This window comes from Rana temporaria, chromosome 1 (genome assembly GCF_905171775.1).
Source record: "Rana temporaria chromosome 1, aRanTem1.1, whole genome shotgun sequence".
NCBI lineage: Eukaryota > Metazoa > Chordata > Amphibia > Anura > Ranidae > Rana > Rana temporaria.
The window spans coordinates 508587704-508615395 of record NC_053489.1 but is presented as its reverse complement, the minus strand read 5'-3'; the positions used below and the strand labels follow the sequence as shown (position 1 = coordinate 508615395).

The 27692-nt window shown below is 43.2% G+C and overlaps 1 protein-coding gene across 1 annotated transcript in view; it reads left to right on the top strand.

Moving 5' to 3' along the window:
• SLC7A11 (solute carrier family 7 member 11) overlaps positions 1–27692 on the top strand; it is a 361100-nt gene that overhangs the window by 64032 nt on the left and 269376 nt on the right. Inside the window, 1 exon segment of the mRNA XM_040330993.1 lies at positions 25385–25510. Coding sequence (XP_040186927.1) covers positions 25385–25510 — 126 coding nt within the window.

Below are 27692 nucleotides of genomic sequence, written 5' to 3'. Positions count from 1 at the left end.
AGACCTTCCCTGGGACCTTTGGATCCCCTTCAGCATGACTTTCAGCGGGTGAGCAGCAAAAATAGACGGACTGTCAGGAAAATGCAAGGACCTAAAATGCTGAATGCCTGCCAAATAAGTCTTAATGGTACTGGCAGACAAACCCAACTGACTGTGGCAATAAGCCACAAAAGACATAATGTACTTAATGTCCCTGGGGCAACTACACGGATATGACGCCATGAACCTGAGAAACGCCTTCCAGCCCGTTGAATATGCTTTCATGGTATTCCTGGACAAGGACCTGTTGGCCAGATCAATAGCCTGCGTCCAGAAAGCATTCAATCCATGACCAGCAGCGAGTAAGGGGGAACTGGCTGCCCCGTCCGTTCTGCCCCCGGATGCTGCAAGAAAAAGTGAGGCATGTTTAGCCGGGATAAGGCATCAGCTGCACCGTTGAGCTCCCCACTAATAAACTCCCCACGAAAATGGAATTTATACGTCAGGCCCAGCCACGTCAATCTACGCATGAACGACATGATCAGCAGAGACCCTGACCTTCCCTTATTGACAATATTAGCCATAGCCAAATTGTCAGTAACGAAAATGACAGTGTTGCCTGACCACCCCGGACCCCAAGTGACTGCCGCTGCCAGAATTGGATAGATCTCGAACAAGGCTGACGTTAGAGAGAACTTTGGCAGATGGAAAACCTCTGGGGGCCAGCGGCTGGCCAGCCACTCCTGACCACAGATCGCCCCAAAGCCGACTGACGCAGTAGCGTCAGAGAACACCCTGGGCGAACAATCAGATGGCTGCGGAATGAACATGGAGATGCCATTCCAGTCGCTCAGAAACCGATCCCACATGATGAGATCAGCTTGGGCATCAGCTAGAAGCCTGACAGCTGAGTCAGGATCCTGATATTGCGGGAAAAGGGCCAGCAACCTGGACACAAAAGCCCTACCCTGAGGAATAATCCTCATAGCATGGTTCAGCATCCCTAGTAGCGACTGCAGCTCTTTCTTTGAACAGACAGGGGATCGGACAAACATCCGAACTGTCTGGCGTATCCTATCCAGCTTCTCCAGGGGCAGACTAGCCACCATAAGATGGGAATCAAGCGTGATTCCCAGAAAAGTGATGACTTTAGTCGGCCCTTCCACCTTATGGGCGGCTAAGGGGACATTTAATTCTGAAAAAAGTTCAGACAGTACCTGCAAATCCCTGGGCGGGACCTCAGGGCATTCCAATAGTAAGAAATCGTCCAGATAATGAATTACCTTCTGACACCCTCTGCAATTACCCAAGATCCAGTGAAGAGCCTGGGCAAAGATGTCAAACAGGTAAGGACTGCTCTTTGACCCAAACGTCAACCTGGTGGAAAAATAGTATTGACCGCGCCATTTGATGCCGTGCCATTGCCAGAGAGCAGGACGGATCGGAAGCAGCTTGAACGCATCCGTGATGTCAGCTTTGGACAGCCAAGTGCCCCGGCCAAACTGAATAATCTGCTGGATAGCCAAATCTACTGAAGAGTACTTCAGAGAAAACTCCTCAGAGGGTATGATTGCATTGAGACTGGGGATATGAGAAGAATGAGGCGCGGACAAATCATAAATTAATCGATATTTATTGGAAAATTTTCCACAGACCACCCCAATGGGGCTGACCCTCCACATACAGAATGGTGATGCAGAAAAAGGCCCAATTAGGAACCCTTTGGTCACTTCGGTTTGCAACAATTCGTCCACAATTGCAGGGTGACTCTCTGCTGACCTCAAATTCTTGCATTCGAAGGTCTCGGTGGGAAGAGCTATGAGGCCAGTGTGAAAACCTTCAGAAAACCTGTCAAGCAGAAACTGCCTGACCGCCGGGGATGGGTGACTCTTCAGATACTCTCCCAACAAAGAAAAATTAACTTGGCATAGTCATGATGCATTGAGCGGCTTGCCCAGACAAGCGGTTTTAGGATGGGCCCTGAAGCAATTGGCACACACATGCAACAGTCTGCACTGATTATAATTGCAACTAGTGTAGTTATAATTGTGCCTTACCAAGATACCGGACAGGCCTGCCCAGTTTATCTACCTGACCTGTACTACCAGGAAAACCACCGGCTGCCTGCTTGGAGGTTCCCACATGACTAGGTTCAGGATTTGGACACCACGCTGTGGTATGCGCAGATGATTGGCAGCTGGCACACACGGGTGACTTTTGGTTGGCAAAATGCCTGCAAAAGAGCTCCATGTCAACGTTGGCCCAACATATGACAGCCTGGAACTGGGCCCATGTAGCCTCCACTTTAGCAGAGAAGGAACGATGATAATCGTAAAAAGTAAAACCCCCATACTTGTGTGCCAAATCCACCACTTTGTGTAGGTACAGGTCAAACTCCTCCCTCCTACCCGGGCTGACTGAGCAGATAATGTCTCTAAAGATGCCAAAAGCCAAGACAAACTCCGGCACACTGAGCTTGCGGTTAAGCCTGGGGTCCTTGGTTTTGAGCACCACCGATACTTCCCCACAAGCAAACGATTTGTTCTCGGTGACATCCTGGGTGGCTATAAGTAGGGAGGCCAGATTTACGTCCTTCCCTTCCAAAATATCCTTCTTGATACTTGCCGGGATGAAATGGGCCGGGGACACCGAAGGCAATGCTGCCATAGGTGATGGAGCCGCGGAAGGCAAAAATGAGACATTACCTGGCGGAGCGGTGGTTGGTGGAGCAAGTACTGGCGGAGCAGGGGCTGGCGGAGCAGGGGCTGGCGGAGCAGGGGCTGGTACTACCGCACCTACTGCGCGAGCTTCCATCACCTCCATCCTGCCCTGTAACTGCACCATGGATGTGGAAAGTTCATTCAACACTGCATTTATCTGGATCAAAGAGTTATGAACAGAGGCGTGTTCTGCGCTGTTGGATGGCAGTGACAGGGACGGAGATGGAAACAATAACCTGAACAGCTCAGCTTTCCTAGCCGAAGCTGCGAAAGGAATGCCCTTGCGCCGAAGCTCTGCCACAAGCCTCGGGATAGTCCAACTCCTTAATGATGGTGTGCTGCCATGCTCTGACCCCCTACGAGAGGTAGCTGGGATGAGAGAAAACTCGTCGCTCTCCGAGACGTGAGACATGGCGATATCTATGGAAATAGAAAAAGATAGACAATAACACGCAACCGTACCGCCCTACGTGCCAATACAACCGTGTGTGACAGACCAAATAGCGCGTGAATTTAAGATTAGTGACCAAATGCCTTAATGTAAGAAATGAGTGAGCCCGAGAAACCTGTCGCGCCAAGACAGGCAATTAAAAACGAACACTCAGGGCTACAATACCCACAGACCGTGGTGGGTAAGCGTGTAAGAACTGAATGATCGTGCAGTATAACGTATGGTGTACAGGCGAGAAGATTGTGGTCTACCAATCACTTAACAAACGCAAACCTCAGCCTGTACGGGTCTGAAGACGTGACAGACCCTGTAATGTACTAAACCGAGCCCCCGTGGAAGAAAAACGGCACATATACGAACCTTGCTTTAATAGCGTTTACAGCTGAACTCCACCTGAAACATTTACAAGAACAAGCAGTGAGGCAACTGTACGACGGTCGCGAACAGGAATGAAACGTGGGTGGAACTGACACCCCGAACAGAAACTGTGACCACGAAGGCCCGTACCCCCGCAGCCATTGGCGAGAAATGACATATGACAATCCCAAAGACCATGACATAAAGGCAGATGGATAGAAACGACATACCTAACTGCTTTGCAAGCCAGACTTATGGCAGATCACCGTGACTGACAGCCATGCGAACGCATGACCGCTTGTCCTGTCAAAGCTTGACCGACAAATGCATGACAGATTTCCATGACTGAACGCATGAAAGCAAGCCATGACGAATTGCATGCCTAACCAACAATGACCGGCTTGCGTGACAGCCTACTGAATAGTGACAACCACCTGACGGATTAATCGTGACAAATCGCATGACGGATCTATCATGACAAAAACGCCTGACGGTTTACCCAACGCATGACCGACCTACCACAATGAACGTATGACAGACTTATCATGACAAACGTATGACAGACTTTGAAACAAAACAATTGACAGATTTGACATGACACAAACCGCAAGACAGACTACACTGACAAACGCATGACAGGTTGCAACATGACCACGTATGATGGCTGACACGAGATCGCATGACCGACCTGCTCTGTGCAATTGTTTTGTACAGAGCAGCTCCGATTCTCTTCTTCTGGGGTTTCAGCACTCCAGGATCCTCCTCTTCATCAGCTGACTCTGCAGGGAAGGGATGAAGACTCACAATGCTCCAGGAAGGGCTTCCTACGTGTTTTGTGGCAGGATCCTTCCAGCCCCGAGCCCCGACCCATGGTCACCCCCCAGACTAGGGGGTACCCCAGAGGGTCACGACAGTCTTCGCAGCACTATATTTCCATCTTCCACCTGACTGCACCTGCTGGTATGGCTCATGCCTCTTTATGAGGTGAAGCTACCCACCTCCTAGCCCTTTAATGGGGATTGGCTGTGGCCCTCATAAATATTCCAAACAGCCCTCTCGTAACCCCCACCCACTAGCTCTAGAAGTTTCTAGACCAGGGTAAGGCACCAGAGGAGCTGTCACGATGAGTCATCCAGCCCTGATTCACAGCACACTAGAGGGCGCTATAGTATTATCACTGATCACTGTATTAGTGTCACTAGTGGTGTCAGTTAGCGACCCTCCCAGATAGTGTTTACTAGTACCATATTGCCTGCCATTCTAACACAGTCCCACTGTACGTCGCCAGTCATCATCACCATTACAGTACAGCTTGTATAGCTGCGTAAATTCCAGTAAATATAGTTTGTAGACACTATTCATTTTGCACAAACCAATTAATATACACTTATTGAGTATTTTTAATATGTTTCTATATATATATATTAAATGGAATTTAAACAAATTGTTGTGATGGCACTCGGTCTTCCAATATATGACCACAAAAAGTCCTATGAGTTAAGATGTTGTTATTGTGTGTGTATATATATATATATATATATATATATATATATATATATATATATATATCAGTTTCAATGTTACTTTCCCTGGCTGCATTTCAGAATTGGCTCCTTGCTGGACAAGTGCCTGGAAACGGTTGTAAAGCCGGTCAGCAAGGGAATACTTTAAAGTATACACAGCTACTTCATAATCGCAGCCTTTCAACCTCTTTATGTCCAGAGCAAATATCAGGCCTCGTACACACGACAGAGTTTCTCGGCAAAATTCACCGAGAAACTCGGTCAAAACCCGGATTCTGCCGAGAAACTCTGTCGTCTGTACAGTTTTGGCTCGATGGAGCCGCCGAGGAACTCGACGAGAAAATAGAGAACATGTTCTCTATTTTCTCGTTGTCCTCGTTCTTCTATGGGAGAAGCCGGCCCGCCGAGCTCCTCGGCGGCTTCATCCCAAAACTCGACGAGGAACTCGACGTGCCAAGCACGTCGAGTTCCTCTGTCGTGTGTACGGGGCCTCAGAGTTATTTTCAACCTGAATAGGTGTTGTTATTATTTAATTAGCTAAATCTTATATGTTTACCCCATACTGTTATTGTATTCTTCTGAAATAATGGATGGCAAAAAATTTTTTTGTAACAGAGAAGTGATAAAGGTAGAAAAACCTGAAAAATAATTGGGATAAAAGTTGATGGTATATTGGTACACATTTTGGTGAAAAGATCATGTATATTAATAAAGCATCATTAAGATAAGATCAGGGAAAACTTGTGCTGATGGGAATAGACTAGCACCACCATTTTTGTACGTCTCCAATCATAAAGCAGCAAACAACCAATGTCATTGAGAGTAGCCATTGTGTTACAGCACAGCAAAATAGCAGGGGGTGGGTAAATGTTGTTTTGTTTATTTTTTATTCATTTATATATATATATATATATATATATATATATATATATATATATATTACGGTGAAAATTCATACCCAATCACGTACAAGTAAAAAAAAAAAGTGAACAGCCTATTTGCCTTTGATAAATCGACCCCTTTAACTTTCTTCACTGGACACAAGACACTTTAATGCTGTCAGGGAAGAACCTAGTTCTATATGCCCCAGAGGAGTAATAGTAAATAGTATTTTTTTTTATTATAGTTACATAGGGCCAGATTCACAGCAGAAATACGCCGGCGTATCTACTGATACGCCGGGGTATTTTCAAATTTGCCGCGCCGTATCTTGATTTGGAATCCTCAAACCAAGATACGACGGCTTTTGGCATAGATCCGACAGGCGTACGGCTTCGTACGCCTTCGGATCATAGGTGTAATTCTCCGGCGGCCGCTGGGTGGAGTTTGCGTCGTTTTCCAGCGTCGGGTATGCAAATTAGCTGTTTACAGCGATCCACGAAGGTACGCGTGTTCGTCGCATTCTCTTACGTCATCGCTAGTCGGTTTTTCCAGACGCAAACTTAAGCCTGCTATTTCATTTCTTAGATTTAGACCAGCCATGTTAAAGTATGGCCGTCGTTCCCTCGTCAAATTTCAATTTTTTTTTTCTTTTTGCGTAAGACGTCCGGGAATAAGAAAGTACGTTACGCACGTCGCCGTTCAAAAACACGTCGGGCGGCGTAATTTCACGCAAAGCACGGTGGGAAATTTCCAAACGGAGCATTCGCAGAACGTTCGGCGTGGGAACGCGCCTAATTTAAATGGTACACGCCCCATTTGAATTAGGCGGGCTTGCGCCGGACAGCTTTACGCTACGCCGCCGAAAGTTTACACGCAAGTGCTTTGTGAATCAAGCACTTACGCTGGAAACTTGCGGCGTTGTGACGTAAACGGGATATGATACGCCGCCGCAAATCTACATGAATATGGCCCCTAGTTGGTAAGGTTGAATTAAGACAATAGTCCATCCAATTCAACCCGTGCATGTGTACTTTTGCCGTGTCTATAATTTCACATATTCCTGTATGTTGTGTTCATTAAAATGAACACAACATTTAAAAATGTAAAATGCTGCCACCATCAATTGTGGAAGAGAGTTCCCAATCCGTATTACCCTGACACGGGGGTCAAGTCCTGGGGAAAAAAGTGTGGGAACTCCCACCCAAGATCCACAAACCAAAAAAAAAAGTATACGCTCATATGCATAATTACTAAACCGCATGGTTTTTTTTTCCGATCCACTGTACCTTCGTAATCCTTTATGTTACTGGCCACGTCCGTTCCCACGCGTTCCCGCAGGACTTGAGCCCTGCCCTGACATTAAAAAACCCTTGGCACAGTTTAAAGTAAAATTACTTCTCCACGTCCAAAAGTCTTTTAAAAATATCCATATTCCCCGCTGCCACCACGAATTGTGGAAGAGAATTCCACAGCCTTATTGCCCTGACAGTGAAAAACCCTTTGTGCAGTTTAAAGTTAAATCGCTTCTGTCATGTACTAGGTGTGACCAGAACTGTGTGGCTAGCAACAGGGGAACACCAAACACATATAAGTGAAAATATAATGATTTATTTAGGCAAGTGAATAATATAAATACAACCACCTCCAATATGACACAGTGCAACAAACCAACCAACAGACAGAGACTCACAAATAACAACAGACAGATATGCACAATAAATGGGAAATGCCAGAATTATAAACAATAGCCAGGCCAGGGTCATACACAGCAGATCGGCAGATGGACAAAAGGATATTCCAGAAATATAAACGTTAGCCAGGCCAAGGTCATACACAGGGAGATCAGCAGATTGGGTAAGAAACACAGGACAGGGAGAGGATGGATGGTCAGGACAGGGAGACAGGATCAGGAACTAAGGTAGCAGATTTCAGGAACAGGTTCAGATAATCAGGCAGCAGGTACAGATCAGGGCACGAGGACATTACCAGGGCAAGGTATGTTTGCAGTGCCGGGTATTTATAGCAATGCCTGTAATTAGCCTCAAGTCACACCTGGGCGCAAAAGGTGCTGTCTACTCCACACTGCCAGGATCCATCCGCTGGTGGACGCCAGTACTGCGGCCCAAGGATGACATACCACCAGCAGGGAGAAGTTCCCCTGACAGTTTAAAACTGCCAGGAGACACCTGCTGGTGGACCTCAGTACTGCATGTCAAATGATAGATATTACCAGCGGATGGAACCTTTCCTGACAGTACCCCCCCTCGAAGGAGCGACCTCTGGATGCTCCAACTAGCCTTTGCTGGGAAAAGTCCATGGCGTCAAGCCGGGCAGCGGACAAAGTCACTTTAGGTTGGGCAGGAGGAAGGTCCATGACTTTAAACCGGGCAAAGTGCAGCTCCAGCTGGGCAGCGGGTACAGACACCTCAGGCTGGGCAAAAAGTACATCAAGCTGGGTAGCAGGCACAGGAACCTCAAGCTGAGTAGCAGGCACATCAAGCTGGGCAGCAGGTATGGGCACATCAAGTTGGGCAGCAGACAGGGGCAAATCAAGCTGGGCAGCAGACAGGGGCAAATCAAGCTTTTAATAAATTGGTTTTACATACTTCACCATTGGAAGCATTTTATTTATTTTTTCATGTGGATTTGATTGATTTGTGATCACGGTTGGAATTGTCTATCAACCTGGGTGGGTTATCAAGCTATTGTGCCGAACATGTGATTGTGAGGCAGATTGTTTTGGTGAGTTTTTTTCCTTTGGGAGCAGATTCACAAGCACATGAGTGTGGTGGAAAGTTTGTATCAAGATTTCTTCAAGAAAGATACCATTTATTGATCAATCACTGCTTAATGACTTGAAGATTGGTGTGATTTATGGACACTTTAATATGAATTTATTTTCTTTTCAACTTTCTTTATATGCTTATGGTTTCATTCACATGCACTATTAATTCACTTTCACTTAATTTTTATGTGCTAATTTTTATGTGTTTATTTATGTTATTTTAATACAATCACTTTACTAGTACTGTTTTTATGAAACAGAGCGCTACTACTTTTTTCACTAAAGATTCACTATATACATTTCTATTTAAGTAGCAGCTGTAGGTAATCAAGTTTATCCTGTGCGCAGTGGTGGTTTAGAAAGTAACTAGGAGGCGTTAATTAGCTTTGTTTACCAGCGTTAATTCATATGACAGAGTCGGACTGAGCCACCATAGCTCTGGCTCTGGCTCCGCCTCCACCTCTACCTGACTATACACCAAATCACTGGTTGCTATAGCCGCCTGGCGTCTGGCAACCAGTGACGTCACTGCCCAGCGTTAAAAGGATTTCATTTCCTCCTCCGCGCTAGTGCTTAGGGTTTGAATCCTATGCACGGCTTTCTGTTTGCCTGATACCTGAATCAGCCCTGCAGCACCAATCCCCCTCTCCCTTACTATGGCTTTCACAGATTTGGCCAATAAGGGAAGGGGGCACTTCAACTCCCTGCACATATTTCCCCCAGCCTCCACCCTCTCCCTTGTGCAGAGACCGGGATCGTCTGTGCCATTACAGTGAAGGGAGAGACGAAGTTTCATCACACAGCATGGAGAACACAAGAGCAGCAGTGACAGCCCAGAGCTGCAGACATCGTGCTGTGCAGGAATTTACCTCCTTATCATACTGTGTCACCCCCCTCCTCCCCCTCTTGTGCTGCTGTGTGTATATGACTGTCTGCATCTGTTCACACTTCACAGTCTCTAGTAACCACACACTATTCACCCTATGCAGTCCTCCCAGCTGGGGGTCTTTTTGTTACTGGTGGGGGAGGAAGGGGAGTTCCTAATTTCCTGGATAGGGGTCCCCCAATATCACCCCCTGCAATCCTCATAACTGGAGGGGGATTCCTCTATTGGGGTCCCTTCTTATCACCCCCCCCCCCCTCCACATACTGTTCTCCTAGCTGGGGGCCTTGTTTAAGTAGAGGCAGTGGCATAAGCAGCCCCCTCTTTCCAGCCACCCCCTCTATCAGACAGCAGGCGGGGGGGGGCACAGTGGGAGCATTTGATGGAACACTGGCAACGTTTGATGGGCACAGCAACTGTGTTTGGGCACAGCGGCTGCGTTTGATGGGCACAGTGAGGCTGAGTTTGATGGGCACAGTGAGTCTGCGATTGATGGGCACAATGAGGCTGCGTTTGATGGTCAGTGTAGGGATCCAGTAGGTCAGTGTAGGAATCAGGTAGGTCAGTGTAATGGTCAGTGAAGTGATCAGGTAGGTTAGTATAGTGGTCAGTGTAGGGATCAGGTAAGTTAGTATAGTGGTCAGTGTAGTGGTCAGGGTAGGTCAGTGTAGGGATCAGGTAGGTTAGTATAGTGGTCAGTGTAGTGATCAGGTAGGTCAGTGTAATGGTCAGTGTAGGGATCAGCTAGGTCAGTGTATGTCCAGTTTTTACTCCAGATCCCTAAGGTTATTTGTATACCCTTTGTAGTATAAAGTACAGGGTTTTATATACAACTTTAGTGCCTTGGATATAAAACGCATTTGATTCATGTATGTTAGCCCAACATTGTAAGAACAGTTACACTCTGTGGGCCACATTCAGAAAGATCAGCGGATCTTTCTGCTGGAGTAACGTATCTCCCATAAGTTACGGAGCTGTAACTTTGGGCGCAAGTTCTGTATTCAGAAAGAACTTGCGCCCTTAGTTTGCTTTTTCCGGCGTATAGTTAAAGCTACTGTTATGAGGCGTACTCAATGTTAATTATGGCCGTCGTTCCCGCGTAGAAATTTAAAATTTTTACGTTGTTTGCGTAAGTCGTTCGCAAATAGGGATTTGCGTACAATGGCGTCACCGTCGGAAGCATTGGCTTTTTCCCAGGTTAATTTTGAGCATGCGCACTGGGATACCCCCACGGACGGTGCATGTGCAGTTAAAAAAAAACATTGTTTACATCGGGTCACGACGTATTTACATAAAACACGCCCCATCACAGAGATTTGAATGCCGCGCCGTTACGCCGCCAAAGATACACTACGCCGCCGTAACTTACGGCACAAATTCTTTGAGGATTCGAAAAAAAAAGGTAAGTTACGGCGGCATAGTGTATCTTAGATACGCTACGCCCGGCGCAATAATGCGCCGCTGTACGTGGATCTACCCCAGTGCAGAGAAGGGCAACCAAACTGATAAGAGGCATGGAGGAGCTCAGCTATGAGGAAAGATTAGAGGAACTGAATTTATTCACTCTTGAGAAGAGGAGAATTAGGGGGGATATGATCAACATGTACAAATATATAAGCGGTCCATACAGTGGACTTGGTGTTTTTTCACAGTAAGAGCTGTGAAAATGTGGAACAGACTCCCTCCAGAGGTGGTTCTGGACAGCTCAGTAGATTGCTTTAAGAAAGGCCTGGATACTTTCCTAAATGTACATAAAATAACTGAGTACTAAGATTTGTAGGTAAAGTTGTTCCATGGTAAATCCGATTGCCTCTCGGGGAATTAGGAAGGAATTTTTTCCCCTGTTGTAGCAAATTGGATCATGCTCTGCTGGGGTTTTTTGCCTTCCTCTGGATCAACTGTGGATATGGAGTTGGGTGTATGGGATTGTACTGTGTTTTTATTTTGTTTGTTTATTTTTTGTGGCTGAACTGGATGGACTTGTGTCTTTTCAACTTGACTAAGTATCTGAGATACTCCGTCGTATCTCCGCTGTGAATCTGGCCCTTAGTGCTTGTGTTGAATTGTCACTTTGCAAAGAATACCCATGTGCAAGGATTTTTTTTTAAAAAAAACTGTTTTTTCTTGCATATGATTGGATGATATGAGTCAACCGAGCTTCACCTCATTCTCTAAGCCCCGGGAGAAGTTCCCTTGCAAACATAAAAATGTTTTGTTTTTTTTGCCTTTAGTAAAGCAACCCTAATAGGTCATAGTTTGCCACACACAAATACATAATTAGGTGCAAAATAGCATTAGTAAAGGAACTAGATATTTTGTCTTTGGTAGGGAATCACAATTAATTACATGCTAAGCCAAAATGCTTTCAGAATGTCAAATCTAGCCAAAACGACATGAAAAAAAAACCAAAAAAAAGCGGATGTAGAAAAGTAAGAATTGAAATTAACAGGCTGACCACCTGTTGCATGAGAAACCTTTTGTGGACACTTGGGCATTAATAATTAAATGGTGGCTAAAATGCCAGATTGGGTTTTTGAGGTTAATTAATTTATTCATACTTGTTCTTAAAAAATGAGAAGACTGGAACACAGCAGATGCTGAAAAACATCAAGGTCACTGAGATCACAGGAGCGTGAGAAAAAAGCCCCGCAGGCATGGTGTATTGCTTGTACATTTATGACGAAGCAAGACCACAGATCTTGTGTAACAATCCAGGCTTGGTGATCATAATTATGCACTAACTAATTGCCAGGGATGGAAATTTCAGGAAATACAAGTCTCTTTGTGGGCAATTGAGGAAGCTAACTGCTGGCTAGAAAAAAATATTTTACTGCAATATTGCATCAGCCTGTGCGTAATTAATACAGGTGTGACAAAGATTGTTTTCTCTGTATTAATTACCTTATTGCAGCATTCATATGAATAAGCTATTACATGCTTTTACTGAACTATCCCTTTTCCTGTATGCAAAATGTGGAAAACTTGGAAATCCCATGAACATCAAAACAATTACAGTAAAATCACTTATTTTTAATGTTGCATTCTGTTTTTGATATCAACCATAGATAACAAGAAAGAATTTGCAACATGTAAAAGTATATCACAGTCATTATTAGTACACTATGATCCAAAGAGGTAGTATTGCAGTATTTTAGTTTAAACTATTTGTATACAAAAGCTGTAAAATGGTACGGGTCCTCTTTACAGGCCTATATGACCAGTTTATTTGGTATTGCTCCTGGGCTTGGAATAGGACACAAGTGGTACCCATACGGGGCATCTGCATTAACCACTTCAGCCCCAGACCATTTTGCTGGTCAATGACCCGGCCACTTTTTGCGATTCAACACTGTGTCGCTTTAACTGACAATTGCGCGGTCGTGCGATGTGGCTCCCAAACAAAATTGGAGTTCTTTTTTTCCCACTAATAGAGCTTTCTTTTGGTGGTATTTGATCACCTCTGCGTTTTTTATGTTTTGCGCTATAAATCAAAATAGAAAATTTTGAAAAAAAATAATATTTTTTACTTTTTGCTATAATAAATATCCCCCAAAAATATATATATAAAAATAGTTTTCCTCAGTTTAGGCCAATACATATTCTTCTACATATTTTTCTTAAAAGAAAATCGCAAGAAGCGCTTATTTATTGGTTTGCGCAAAAGTTATAGCGTCTACAAAATAGGGGATAGTTTTATGGCATTTTTATTAATATTTTTTTTTTACTAGTAAAGGCGGCGATCTGTGATTTTTATTGGTACTGCGACCTTATGGTGGACACTTCGGACACTTTTGACACATTTTTGGGACCATTGGCATTTTTATAGCGATCAGTGCTATAAAAATGCATTGATTACTGTAAAAATGTCACTGGCAGGGAAGGGGTTAACACTAGGGGCGATGAAGGGGTTAATTATGTTCCCTCATTGTGTTCTAACTGAAGGGGGGTGGGACTGACTAGGGGAAATGACCGATCGCTGTTCATACATTGTATGAACATACGATCAGTCATTTCTCCTCCTGAAAGAACCGGAAGCTGTGTGTTTACACACACAGCTCCCGATTCTCGCTCTGTAACGAGCGATCGCGGGTGCCCGGCAGTGATCGCACCTGCCGGGCACTCGCATCAACACCAGGGGTGAGCAGGGGGCACGCGCGCCCCTAGTGGCCGCAATGCAAAATCACATAATATTATGTGATTTTGCGCAGCCGAGCCGACCTGCCACCGTAAAACTACGGTGGGCGGTCGGCAAGCGGTTGAAGGAGAAGCACTAAAGTTTAAGGCTGGTTTAAAAGGGTTGAAGGCTATGTTGTGCTAGCTCTGTAAAAGGGACTGGTGCTCTACAGGCCGGGTATGGAGCTACAATTGAAAAAATAATGTACTGACTGTTAAGTGAAAACACCACTCATCTCACCTCACATCAAGTTCATGTATTATAGTGCTCTTTTTCAACAGTGATGGAGGGATTAAGCAAGCACAACTCAATTTTAGTGGTTGACCATACAAGGTTGCTCTCTAAATTATTCAGGGAGACTAAAGACATGTGTTATATCTCCCTGCAATGCCAAGTCAACTTGGGTGGTGGAACACATATAATACAGTTTGGTTTGTCCATAAGGAGCGTATGGGCGCTGCCCCCTTCTCTCCTGCCACTTCTCTATAACCATAGATAGATTCATGCATTGCATGTTTGGTAACAAACATTTCCCATAGACATCTAATTGAAACAAGATCTTAGAATGGAAGGTGTTGACTTTTCCTTCTTCCACCCCTCTTCCATTCATAGATTCTGTTTAATTTATAAAAGCCATAGTACCCTTAGGAGCTGGGTGGAATAGGCAGCATTGTCAGTTCTATCAACCCCTGCCACATTGGAATATTCCTGCTGCAGGGGTGGGGTCAGAGGATGAAGATTTTAAGGAAAGCAGGACCCAACAGCACAAGGGACACATTGCATTAATAGTAGGTAATGTTCCTAGTGCTGATTTTCTTTTTTACTGAACTTAAACAATGTATATGTGCAGAGTGAGATCTAAGTCAATGTTTCTCAACTCCAGTCCTCAAGTACCCCCAACATGTCATATTTTCAGGCTTTCTATTATGTTGCACAGGTGATTTGATCGGTTTCACTGCCTTAATATATACCACAGCCATTTCATCTGAGGGAAATCCTGAATACATGACCTGTTGGGGGTACTTGAAGACTGGAGTTGAAAAACATTGATCTAAGGCACTGCTGTTTCTGATCTCTAGTCTCTCTTTGGTGATGTCACTACTGTGCTGCTCAGTGTTTTCCTTGATGGTAGAAGCAAAACCCTGCCTCTACCAAGATGGCTGTCTTCACATAGAGACAAAGTGCAGCACAAGGCATGGTAAGTCTGTAACGGGGATAATATGAGCTCTAGGGAAATCACAGGAAATACTGGTGACTAGTTCCGTGCCCTCTGCCTGCTTCCAGAGATAAGTTTCTCTTTAATATGGAAAACCTTTATTGCCTTATATGACCCCTCAGAAAAGCTAAGGATTACCTTTAATACTGTTATGAAGTTACTGATGGAAAAAAGATGTCTGGGTTGTCCACCATTCCAGTTTTATTTCATTTCTGTATGGCTACAAACAAAAAATAAATACTGTATTTATCGGCGTATAGCACTCACTTTTTCACCCTGCAAATCGGTTGCAAATAGTGTGTGCGTGTTATATGCTGATACTGCAATTTAGGCTGCCTCGGAGTGAATGGGGGGGGGGACGAGCGCCATTAGATTACATACAGCGAGAATCTCCTGTTTACTCTGCGGCCTCTGTAATAGAAAGTCCCATCTCCTGGGCCGGCATTGGACCAGTGTTCTGTCTATCACCAGAAGTTCTGTCTATCATCCCGCCCCCCTCCCTGAGATGGGCATTGATCAGGCTGCATTCATGGCAATGGGGAGGCTGCAGATGGGCATTAATCAAGCTGCATTGATGGGCTATGGTGAGGCTGCAGATGGGCATTGATCAAGCTGCATTGATGGGCAATTGTGAAGCTGCAGATGTGATTTGATAAAACTGTATTGATGGGCAATTTTGAGGCTGCAGATGGTCATTGATCAAGCTGCATTGATGGGCAATTGTGAAGCTGCAGATGTGATTTGATAAAACTGTATTGATGGGCAATTTTGAGGCTGCAGATGGGCATTGATCAGGCTGCATTGATGGGCACTGACCCTTGTTTTGCTTCAAAGTTCTTTATTTAAAATGTTTTTTTTTTCCATAAACGTCCCCCTTAAAATTAAGGTGCGTGTTATATGCCGATAAATACGGTACATAAATGAATAAAACTATGATTAGTTGTTTTGAGCTGTACAAAACATTTTTCAGTTTAGTGCCCTCATACTGGTTCTTAATTGTGTATTCCGTACTGAACTAAAGGTAAACAAGGTCACAAAGAAATGCTACAGTAATTACATTTTACAACATTCATAATATATCTGTAGAGAGAGAAAAAAAAAAAACGGTTTCTGTTTAGCCAAACCAATGAATCAGTATACATCCAGCAAAAGGAGTGTAGGCACATTTTTATTAAAAGCTATCTCTTTGTATTATATAGCGCTTGGTGAAAAACAGCAAATAACTATTGACTTACAACTTTGCTCAAAGAGATGCAATGTTTCACAATTACATTCCTCTTTTTATTACAAAATAGCTTTGCTATAGGCAAGATATGACATCTAGGATCAAAATGACCACAGCACAACATAACTAGCGGTCCTTGACCTTCTAATATCTCCAGTATCCTTTACGCAGGAGCAAGTCACAATTTGATCTAATCTTGCTGAGCTGATGGCAAAACGGAAGTAAAGAGAAAAGAAACACAAAGTTTTATATTAGAGCATTGGTCTTATAATGCAGCTTAAGCAAGATATTGGTAATCCATATTTAAAAGGTCATAGGTACAGTCTAACAGAACAAGGAACAGAGCACCCAGCCTTCATAACATGTTTCTCTAAGGAGTGAGGACGACCTGTGCAAATGAAATACTAACTGTATTTTGCTAGCTTGGCTATTTAGCAGCTTCCGCCTTATTCTCTAGGCAAGCAATTTATAATTATTTTTTAAGGCTGCAGAAATACTTCTTACAAAATAAAGCATGAGCAAATTATTAAATATATATATATATATTTTTTTATACAGCGGGATCTCAAATAATTTATTTATTCAGGTAAAGTATGTTTAGTTTTATTAGCTCTTTGGATAGTATGGTCTTATAACATTAGATGATGATCGTTAGAAGAAGGTAGATAATGTAAAGCAATTATATATATAGAATTATTGGGAATGGGAATTTTTTTTAGAGGACATGGGATGAAGGATGGATGAGTGAAATGTCTTGTTGTGGGAGTGGACTGCCCCCAGTGCTTGTCTGGAAAGTCCATGATGATTTCACGAGACTACAGTGACGTTAAAGAGGTTGTATGCCACTAGGGGGCCTCACCAGGGTTGCCAGCCTCAATAAAACCAAAGACAGTATGTAAAAATCTGTGTTTTTTTTTTTTTACATCTGTCCCTGAAATGTCCCTTACCAACATCCTTTTGGTCTAAAAATCCCAAGATTATAGCTGTCCTGCCTCTCCAGTACCTTCTCAGTGTGTGTATGTATACTGTGTGTGTGTGTGTACTGTGTGTGTGTCTGTATGTGTAGTATGTGTGTGTGTATACTGTGTGTGTATATTGTGTGTCTGTGTGTGTGTATACTGTATGTGTGTGTATAGAGTACTATGTGGCCCCATAATCTATTACCTGGGGGCCCCATAATCTCCTATTGCCTGGGGGCCCCATAATCTCCTATTGCCCGGGGGCCCCATAATCTCCTATTGCCCGAGGTCACCATGAGTTGTCAGTCCACCCCTGCACAGAGCAGCTGCAAAAGGGGGTAGCAAAATACACTAAATAACAAACTACTGGGCAGGTTAAGTGAACCTTTTACAGTGTCCCATAAATTATGGACTCACCACTAGGGTGCGGTCTTCGTGGGCCTATAATAAATAAAAGAATACAAGCCACCGGGGAAAACAAAGAGAGAAGCCCCCCCCCCCCGGATAAAGAAGACACGGGCGGACCACGCCGTGTAGAAAAATTGATTTATTGGTGAAAAATTACAAAAACATATTCATAATAAAGGCACCTTAAAAACCCTACACCACCCCCATAACAGTAAATTAATAAGACAACGTTGTCTATAGTAAAAACACAACTAAGGCCCCGTACACACAACCGAACATGTCTGCTGAAACTGGTCCGCGGACCAGTTTCAGCAGACATGCTCGGTCGTGTGTACGGCCGAGCGGACAGGTTTCCAGCGTACATTTGTCCGCCAGACCGTTTTCGAGCGGACAAATGTTTCTAAACATGTTTAGAAACATGCCCGCTGGAATCCTGTCCGTCGGACATGTTCGGTCGTCTGTACAGACTTACCGTACATGTCCGAGCGGCCGCCATCCCTCACATGCGTCAAATCACTTCGACGCATGCGTGGAAGCATTGAACTTCCAGGGCCGCGCACGTCGCCGCATCATCGTCGTGGCGACGGCGCGGCCTCGTCACCGCGTATCGTGTACGCGCGGATTTATGTATGATGGTGTGTACAGCCATCATACAGAAATCTCCGGGCGGGCATGTCCGCTGAAAACGGTCCGGCAGACCGTTTTCATCGGACATGTTTGCCCGTGTGTACGCGGCATAAGTCACAAGGTGCATGCATGCAGTACTCAAGCAGAATGGCCAGCTGGAAAAATGGTCCCAGTTGGTTAGACTGAAATATGATTGGACCAGCCAAGTAGGTTGACCAAGTCCCCTAAAGGGAAATATTGAGCAGTGTAGAAAATGCTGTGCACAGGGGCTCATCTATATTTCAAGCATGTAGGCATCAAACACACTAAAATATCACAGTTGGATTATGTGTATCCTGTAATAAATGCTGTGAATACAGGTATAAATTACAATGATTCAGTCACACTTAAGCCAATGGTGAAAGGCAAAAGGGCAAAAAGGCAGAAGAGCAAAAATAGCATCAGTAGCAGCAAAGCATAAACAAGGAAGCCTCATTGGCAAGCAGCTGTGAATGCAGCAAGTTCAGAATGCTATAGCAGCAGAACATGAGACATCAGCATGATTGATGATAACTCCAGCGATCCGCTCACCAGATCTGGACATGAAAGGGTTAAGCTTTTTCCCAAAGTTCCTCCACTCCCATGGTAAGGGGATAATTGCAGCAGACCGTTATATGTTCAAAGCGGCTGCAGGAGTTGGCAGGGTGTAGTGGCCCCCATCCTGGGGATATCCTGGGGATAAAGTATCCTGCTGTATCGTTGGCTCCGAGGAGCTTAAAGTCCTGAAATAGACTTCCTGTCTAGTAATGCTTAAAAGTAATGTCCGCTACGGTGACTGTCTTCCCGCCAATTACAACACTTCAAACAAACATATCATGCTGATATATTCACTTGAAGTGTTGTAATTGGCGGGAAGGCAGTCACCGTAGAGGACATTACTTCTTTATCCGGGGGGGGGGGGGCTTATCTCTTTGTTCTCCCCGGTGGGTTGTTTTCTTATATTACTTTAACTGACAATTGCATGGTTGTGAGATGCTATACCCAAATAAAAATGTTGTCCTTTTTCCCACAAAATGAGCTTTCTTTTGGTGGTATTTGATTACCTCTGCGTTTTTTTGTTTTTTTTGTGCTATAAACAAAAAAGACCAACGATTTTGAAAAAATATATATATATATGTATTTTTTACTTTCTGCTATAAAACATATCCAATAAAAAATGTCTTCATCAATTTAGGCCAAAATGTATTCTGCTACATGGTTTTGGTTTAAAAAAAAATCCCAATAAGCATGTATTGATTGGTTTGTACAAAAGTTATAGCGTCTACAAACTATGGGATATTTTTAGTTTTATCGTTTCACTAGTAATGCTGGCGATCAGCGATTTATACCGTGACTGCGATATTGCGCCGGACAAATCAGACACCTAACTGACACTTTGTGGGTACCAGTGACACTAATACAGTGATCAGTGCTAAAAAAATATGCACTATCACTGTACTAATGACACCGGCAGGGAAGGGGTGAACATCAAGGGCAATCAAAGGGTTAAATGTATGCCTAGGTTGTGCTTACTCACAGTGGGGGAATAGGGCAAGGCGAAGATCCGTGTTCCTGCTCAGCAGAAAGGCCATTTTCACACACTCATTTCATCAGTTCAGTCACGTCAAAATGGATAAAGTACTCATCAGGTTTTCATCAGTTCTCATCAGTTTTTCACCCGTCTTTCATCAGTGCTCATTAGGGATGAGCTTCATGTTCGAGTCAAACTCATGTTCGACTCGAACATCGTATGTTTGGCCGTTCATCGAATAACGAACGTTACGGGCCGTTTGCACCAAATTCGAGTTGCGTGTCATGGCCCATAATTCACTGCGGCATTGCAGTGCATTGCTGGCATGATGATTGGCCAAGCATGCACTATGACCCGCATGCTTAGCCAATCACAGCTTGCAAAAAACGGAGAGCCATAATTGTCCAAAGCCAGGGTGGCTTTGGCCAATTATGGCTCAGGGGGTTTAGTACACGCTCCACACTATATAAGGCCGCCTGGAAGTCGACCTTGTGTAGTGTGTTGCGGTGTTACAGAGAGAGACAGAGAGAGAGAGTGTAATTTTTTTGGAGTTAGATAGAGCAGGCAGGCAGGCTAGTCAGTTAGAGTTACAGCGTGTAGAGGATATATATGCATCCAAGGTGTTGTATATATATATATGCACTGTATTGAGTTTAGCTAGATCAGCTCTTCCTAAAATACTGACAGGCAGGCAGGTGATTGTGCTAGTATTTTTACTTGGTGTACTGTCTTTGTCCTCTGCACAGTGTTGAGAAGAAAAAGAAAGTAGAGTTGGCGCTGGTCCTACAGGGACAAATGCTCCATAAAAAAGGCTCCTAGTGTAAGGTGCAGTGTGCAAAATATACACAAAGTGCTAAACGATCCAAAGTGCCAAGTGCCTATGTAAACTACTAGAATGATCCCACAGTGTATATCATAAATGAAGCTATGAAAATAAATAAAAAAATTACATAAAATATATATCACAGTGCTGTGCAAATTAAAGTGCTATTGTGCATCACCCCAGACCCAAAAGTGTCAGATAATGTACTAGGTACGTGATCTGGCGCAGAGTGGCCTCCCTGCCACAGTAAATACCTTTTTTACTTTAAAACCACTTTATCTAATCTTGCTAGTTGGAGATAAGTGGCAGGTCCATATTTAACTAACTTTAACTTTATCTAAAGCCAATTAACTTTCTTTATTTTTGGATAATGTATGGGCTAGTATTCAGTAAACATAGCTCAGACAAGTTGGTGGGTGCTGGTAGATACAGTATGTAGAGATGTGTTTTAGTTTTTGAAGCTGAAAGACCAGTGAGCTTTAGACCCCTTTCACACTGAGGAGTTTGTCAGGCGTCTTAGTGCTAAAAAATAGCGCCTAAATACAGCCTGAAAAACTCCTGCCCTGCAGTCTCAGTGTGAAAGCCCGGGTGCTTTCATACTGAGGCGGTGCGCTGGCGGGACCGCTCCAAAAGTCCTGCCAGCAGCATCTTTTGGAGCGGTGAGAGGAGCGGTGTGTTTACCGCTCCTCCACCACTCCTTCCCATTGAAAACAATGGGACAGTGCAGCTATACCGCTGGCAATGCGCCGGGCGGTATTAACCCCTTTTAAAACCGCACCGCTAGTGGCCGAATACTGCCGCAATTCCGACGGTATAGTGCCGCTATAAATAGCAGCGCTATACCGCCACCGCACCTCCCGCCCCAGTGTGAAAGGGGCCTTAGAGTCTAAAATACTAATACTTTAGAAACTAAAGGATTCAGTTGATTTGATCCCCGGATGATCTTCTCCACCCCTACTTCTAACTACATTTGTTTATAAATACTGTGATTTCTGTCACTTGTTCAACATTAAAAATCCAATATAAATTCTATTGTTTAACGAAAAAATAAAAATGATATCAATTATGCAGCTTTTACCCATACAGCATTAAGAATGATAAAGTGAAGATCCAAAACATGTAAGTGCAGGGTTTTCTATATAGTGTTTCTAATATGTGGAATGAAATAAGCCGGAAAGAGAGCTGTGTAATTAAAATGAGTCATTTATGGCATGCATAATCATTTTCAAACTCTTATTACAATAAGTTGTAATTATATAACTCTTGGTTTGAAGAAATCATGTACAGTAATTATATACAGACAAGCATGGGATTTAATTAGTGAGTCGTTTACAAAGCCGAAATGGTCATAAGTTACAAACAAGAGTGGCAAACATTTATTTTAAAGCTATCTACAGAGTTTTACCAGATGATTAAGACTGAAAATGTTGGAACAGCTTCTTTGTTGCCTATAGTAACTAATCAGCTATGGAAAAAGCACATAAAGCAAACATTATTCCATAGTCAGATATTTTCAGAAGCTTTTCCACAGCATAGCCGTCACAAGAGGCAATGGAATGTCGTTGGGTTTCTGCACAATATGTAAAATGCTGCTATATGTGAACAATTATAATAAAATGTGTTGTCAAGACTGGATATGATGCAGTTAAAATGATCGAACTTCATTATTGCAGACCAATATCAAAAGCAATTAACATCAATTATTACTTGTGTAGCCCAGTCTGCTGCACTGAAAGGAAAAGGATTTTGTGTCTGGCAGCTAATGAGACATTTAGGCTCTGTTCACACCTAGGCGTATATAAGACGCTGGAGGGATGATTTTACATTGCCCTCTATGGAGATGGTTCACATCTCCACGCCGAACGCCGTACGCCTGCCGCCTGAAAACAAGTCCCGGACCTTTTTTTCAGGCGGCTTTCGCCGTTCGGCATAGGAGATGTGGACCTGGGGGTAAGCTGCATTCACAATCGCTGCGTTATGTCGCCGCAAATCGCGGTACAAAATGCCGCAATTTGTCGCCGCAATTTGTGGGAAAAAACGCAGCGATTAGGTACACCAAGGTGTGAATGCAGCCTTAGGCTACTTTCACACTGGGGCAGTGTCGGCGTTAGCGGTAAAGCGTAGCTCGTTTTAGCTGTGCTTAATTGCTTTTATAGCAGTGATTTGGCTCTGCTTTTTGGGAGGTAGCGGGACGCTTTTAACCCTCAAAAAAAGGTTAAACAGGGGTTAAAAGCGCCCGTGATGCAGCGCTTCCGAATCGCTTTTCAGGCACTTCAGAAGCGGTGTCCATTTATTCCAATGGGCAGGGGCAGTGTGGGAGTTGTGTATACACCTGTCTTGAGGCCTAACTGAATTTAACATCCCCACCAGAAGAATATGAAATGTATTTTTTTCGTCATCATAATTATAACCGTGCACTGATCCAAATCATTTGGCGGAGGGGGGATTATGGTGTGAGGTTGTTTTTCAGAGGTTGGGCTTGGCCCCTTAGTTCTAGTGAAGGGAACTCTTAAGGCGTCAGAGTACCAAGACATTTTGGTCAATTTTATGCTCCCAACTTTGTGGGAACAGTTTGGGGATGATCCCTTCCTGTTTCCACATGACTGCGCACCAGTGCACAAAGCAAGTTCCATAAAGACTTAGATGAGCGAGTTTGGGGTGGAGGAACTAAACTGGCCTGCACCGAGTCCTGACCTCAACCCGATAGAACACTTTTGGGATGAAAAAAAAACAGAGACTGCGAACCAGCTCTTCTTGTCCTCAACAGTGCCTAACCTCACAAATGCGCTTCTGGAAGAATGGTCAAACATTCCCATAGACACTCTCCTAAACCTTGTGGACAGCCTTGCCAGTAGAGTTAAAGCTGTTATAGCTGCAAAGGGTGAGCCAACTCAATATTGAACCCTACGGACTAAGACGCCAAAAGATTCATGTGCGTGTAAAGGCAGGCGTCCCAATACTCTTGGTAATATAGTGTATGTAATTGTGAGTTTTGCCCCGTATACACCACCAGGTTTTCCGACGGGAAAACTGCGAGGAGGGCTTTTGGCTGGGAATCCCAACCGTGTGTATGCTCCTTCACAGTTTTTTCCGACTGGAAAACTGCCAAACCCGCTGGCAAAAAAAAGAGAACCAGCTCTCCCTTTTCCCGTCGGAAATCCCGAGCGTGTGTACGGGGCATAAGGCTAACAAAGAACACCATGTACTCACAGACAGATTTTTTGACTCATGTCACTTTTATTACATGTAGACCAAGATAAAAAGGTGTATCTGGAAAGTAATAGTAGATAAATGCATGGATTAATAAGAAAATAAAAACATAAATCAGTACACACTTATAATACATGTGCACAAACATACGTTTCCCAATGTGTTTCCTCTTTATGATCACCATCAGTACAGAAAATAATCTACTGATTGTGTCAAAAATCTAATGAGATCCTAGTTTACATAAAGTGATAAAAACATAGCCCTTACAGTGTTGTCAGCTCTTTCTAGGTAACCTACAATGGATGGACTACAGGGCATCACCTGGTTATTTTATGGAGATTAGGAGAGGGAGGGGTGTTCAGTAGTTTAAGTGTCGGTTCACACTACAGCGACATGAAAAGTGGCACGACTTTGCGAGGCAACTTCAAGGCAACTTCAAGGGAGCTTCGAGGCAACTTCGAGGCAACTTCGAGGCAACTTCAAGTCGCATCCAGGACAGGCAACTTTGCCAGTGGCCAATCAAACAATAATCAGCTCTGTGGGAGGGAGAAACTATTTCTCTTCCGGTAAAGTTGCTTCACTTAAGACACTAATCCGACTTTGGAGGCAACTTCCATTGAAATCGATGGGTACAAGTCGCCTAGACGTCGCCCTGAAGTAGTACAGGAACCTTTTCTGAAGTCCGAGCGACTTCAGTAGTGTATATTAAGACGGCTCTCATTCACTTTAATGTAATTTCTCATGTCCAACACAAGTTGGATCCCAAGTCGCAGTAGTGTAAACGGGCACTGACAGAGGAGAACTCTGGGAAGCTGACAACCTTGGGATTTGCAGCAGAGGCAGCACTACAGCTCACTACATACAGCCTATTAGCAGCTTACTGCATTTCTAGAAAAATCATGATTTTACTATATTTCCATACGGTACCATACATTCACTCAGATCTTAATTGGGATCTGGTCCCTTTGGAGATGTTTGCCCTGCAACAAACATTTTTTAAGTAAGAACTTTTCATGACATTCTCACATGTCACAAACAATGTTTTTACAATCACATACATTGCCAACTGTTTTACTTTTTAAAATGTCAAACTTTCTACTACAGAATTTATTCAGTGCATGCAGAATTTTAATAATCTGTTTGTGTGTCTGAGTAACTAGCGTGTAATTATCTCACCTTTAGCGCTTTAAATGTAAAGTTCTTGTGCTTGTTAGACTAAAAGCAATGTTATGATTAGAAATGTTATAATGACACATACTTCCCAGCCTACACATATACTTACATTAGATAAATTCACAGGAAAGGTATGACAACATAAGCTAATTAATAACAGTGTTAAATACATGAAATAATTAGGAACATGGACACATATGGAACAGCATGTGTATACAGTATGTCAATGTTAATTTAACATATTTTACACATATTTTATTTATCTATTTTTTTAATGTGTTTTTCTTTCTTTCTGAAAGTGTCATTAATTAGTCAGTTGACTAATATGGTAGAATAATAAAATTGTACCCCTGTAAATAGATTACACTTACTTTAATATAAAATGCTAAAATTGTTTTTCCACCTTTAATCTCTGACTCTCCCTTTTCTCTGCTATACAGCTGTTGTGATGGTCCTGAACAGTATGAGCGTTAGCTGGAGCGCTCGAATTCAGATTTTCTTGACCTTTTGCAAGCTTGCAGCAATTCTGATAATTATAGTCCCTGGTATTATGCAGTTAATTAAAGGTAAGGGCTAATATTTTTGTATCAATTATTGCATGTGTTATCTTGTGATAAAACCGGATATACTGTACGTTTTATTTGTAACTTAATGGGGATTTTTATGGAAATGTTTTCAACCTTGCTGGTCTTCTGATATGGTGGAAAAGTGAGGGGATTGTGGTACAGGCAGTCTTTTTGGATTGATATAATAATACTTATGTGTGATTGTTCTGTGGGCCAATAAAAGTCCACAAAATAAAGGGGGCACATTTTGTTTTAAAATATTGCTAGATATTTTGCTTTAGCATTGGGCTAAACAGGTCCATTCACCATTATCATGCCAATTAGAATACATTTTTTGCCTTACTTGCAGATTTTTTGTATTTGGAGCAAACAACACAAAGCTTAGTAGGGCTAATTCAACGAATGGGCTGTAGATAAGAGAAGTGAGGCCAGCCAATCAAGTGCAGGAGGATTTAGAATTGTATACTCTATAGTCTTCTTGCCAATGATTTGTTGCCACAGGCTCACTGCATTTCACTTAATGTTATGCTTTAGTAAAATAGAAAGAATGATTTCTATAAGTCTCTACTTGTAGGTACAGTGAATTACTAGTATAGGCATGCCGGTTACACCTCATTGGATATACTGCTACTGAATTTGGCTTCCTATTTTGAGAGTATTCCTATATTCTGGAGACATTGGTTGTAACGGTCCCTAAATCACACATGGTTGTTGCATGATACTACAAGATTCCTTTCCGTTACATGAAATTTCATCTCTGTGCATCAGTCAACTAAAGGCCAACTGCAGCCCAAACTTTTTTCTTTATTTTTACATGTATTTTTCAGGATGCAGGAGAGTCAAAATGTAAGATTTTACCTCTGGCTCTCTCTGTTGTGGATATTTCACCTCACTCCTTGTCCTAGTTACAGGAGACATAGCAATAAGTACACTTTTTTGAGGCTTCTGTATCATGCAGCCACTGTGATTGACTCTCACAGTGGTTACATGACAGAGAGCCCATCCTACTTACTCCCAGTCAAACGCTTTGACTGATAGCTTTCAGGGACAGTGAGATCACTGTTCTGGGAGTGTGAAATGTGTGACCTCCAAGCACACAACCTTATCCTGCTGTGGAAGCATACAGCATGTGCAGTGGTTGGACATTAAAGTCCACCTTTCTTGCTGACGCATATATGTTTTAGTGTGTGACCAGGGCAGTCTTACTAGCATCATGGGCCCCTGGGCAAAGTAATGCTCTGGGGCCCCTACAATGATGACAGTAAAGGTAAACAGACATCTGGTAGGTAGGAGGCAGACTGCCTCCCCTGTGCATCTATCACTCTCAGTGTCGTCATGGTGTCCCAAATTTCGGGGCAGCGTGGGCTCAAGGACAAGCTGCTTTGGGGAAAGTACAGGGGCCCCCCTATGCAGCTGGGGCTCCTGGGCAGTGCCCAGGTGTACCCTCTCATTAAGAGAAAGGTTAGAACGTCTGTCAGTTTTTTACTGCTTTTCAGTCAGTAAGGGAGATATACTCTCACTTCCTCTCCTGCTGAAACAATTTCACTAGACAGGAAGTGGGGGGGGAACTCTTCAACAGCAACACAGAAATAAAAATGCTTTTGTTTAGCAGTGTAGTAGAAGGCTAAAACTACTGCCATTTTATTCTCTCTATTGACATACAAGTGGTCACCAAAACGCAAAATGAAGGAGCCAAAATACATTTTTTATTGTTTGTAATACAGTCACATCTAAAAAAAGATTTTGTTTGACACACACTTGGAGAAGTGGAGTGGAGAAGGATTAAAATCTATCAAGTTTTTAATTCTGCCTGTGCCCTTAATGGGAGAGTTTCCACTACTTCCTTCCCCTAGAAAAAAAATGGCAGTTGCTCACCCTTCTCCACTCTATTCAAAATATAAAAAATAGATTTGAGCTTTTTTGATGACAAAAAAAAGAGAACAAAATGACAGTTACTAACCCTCCCCCACTCTATTCAAAATATACAAAATTGGATTTAAATTTTTGTGTGGATTTGGGCATTTAAGCACAACCATTTTAGTCTTTAGTCATGTCCAAACGCTGCATTGTTAGCATAACTGGTGTAGCACTACTGATATGCCTTACAGTATTGTAATATAAATAGGTAAATGATATCAGTGACAGTGTTTGAAGTCTAAAAGCACAGTTTCTCAGGCTTCTA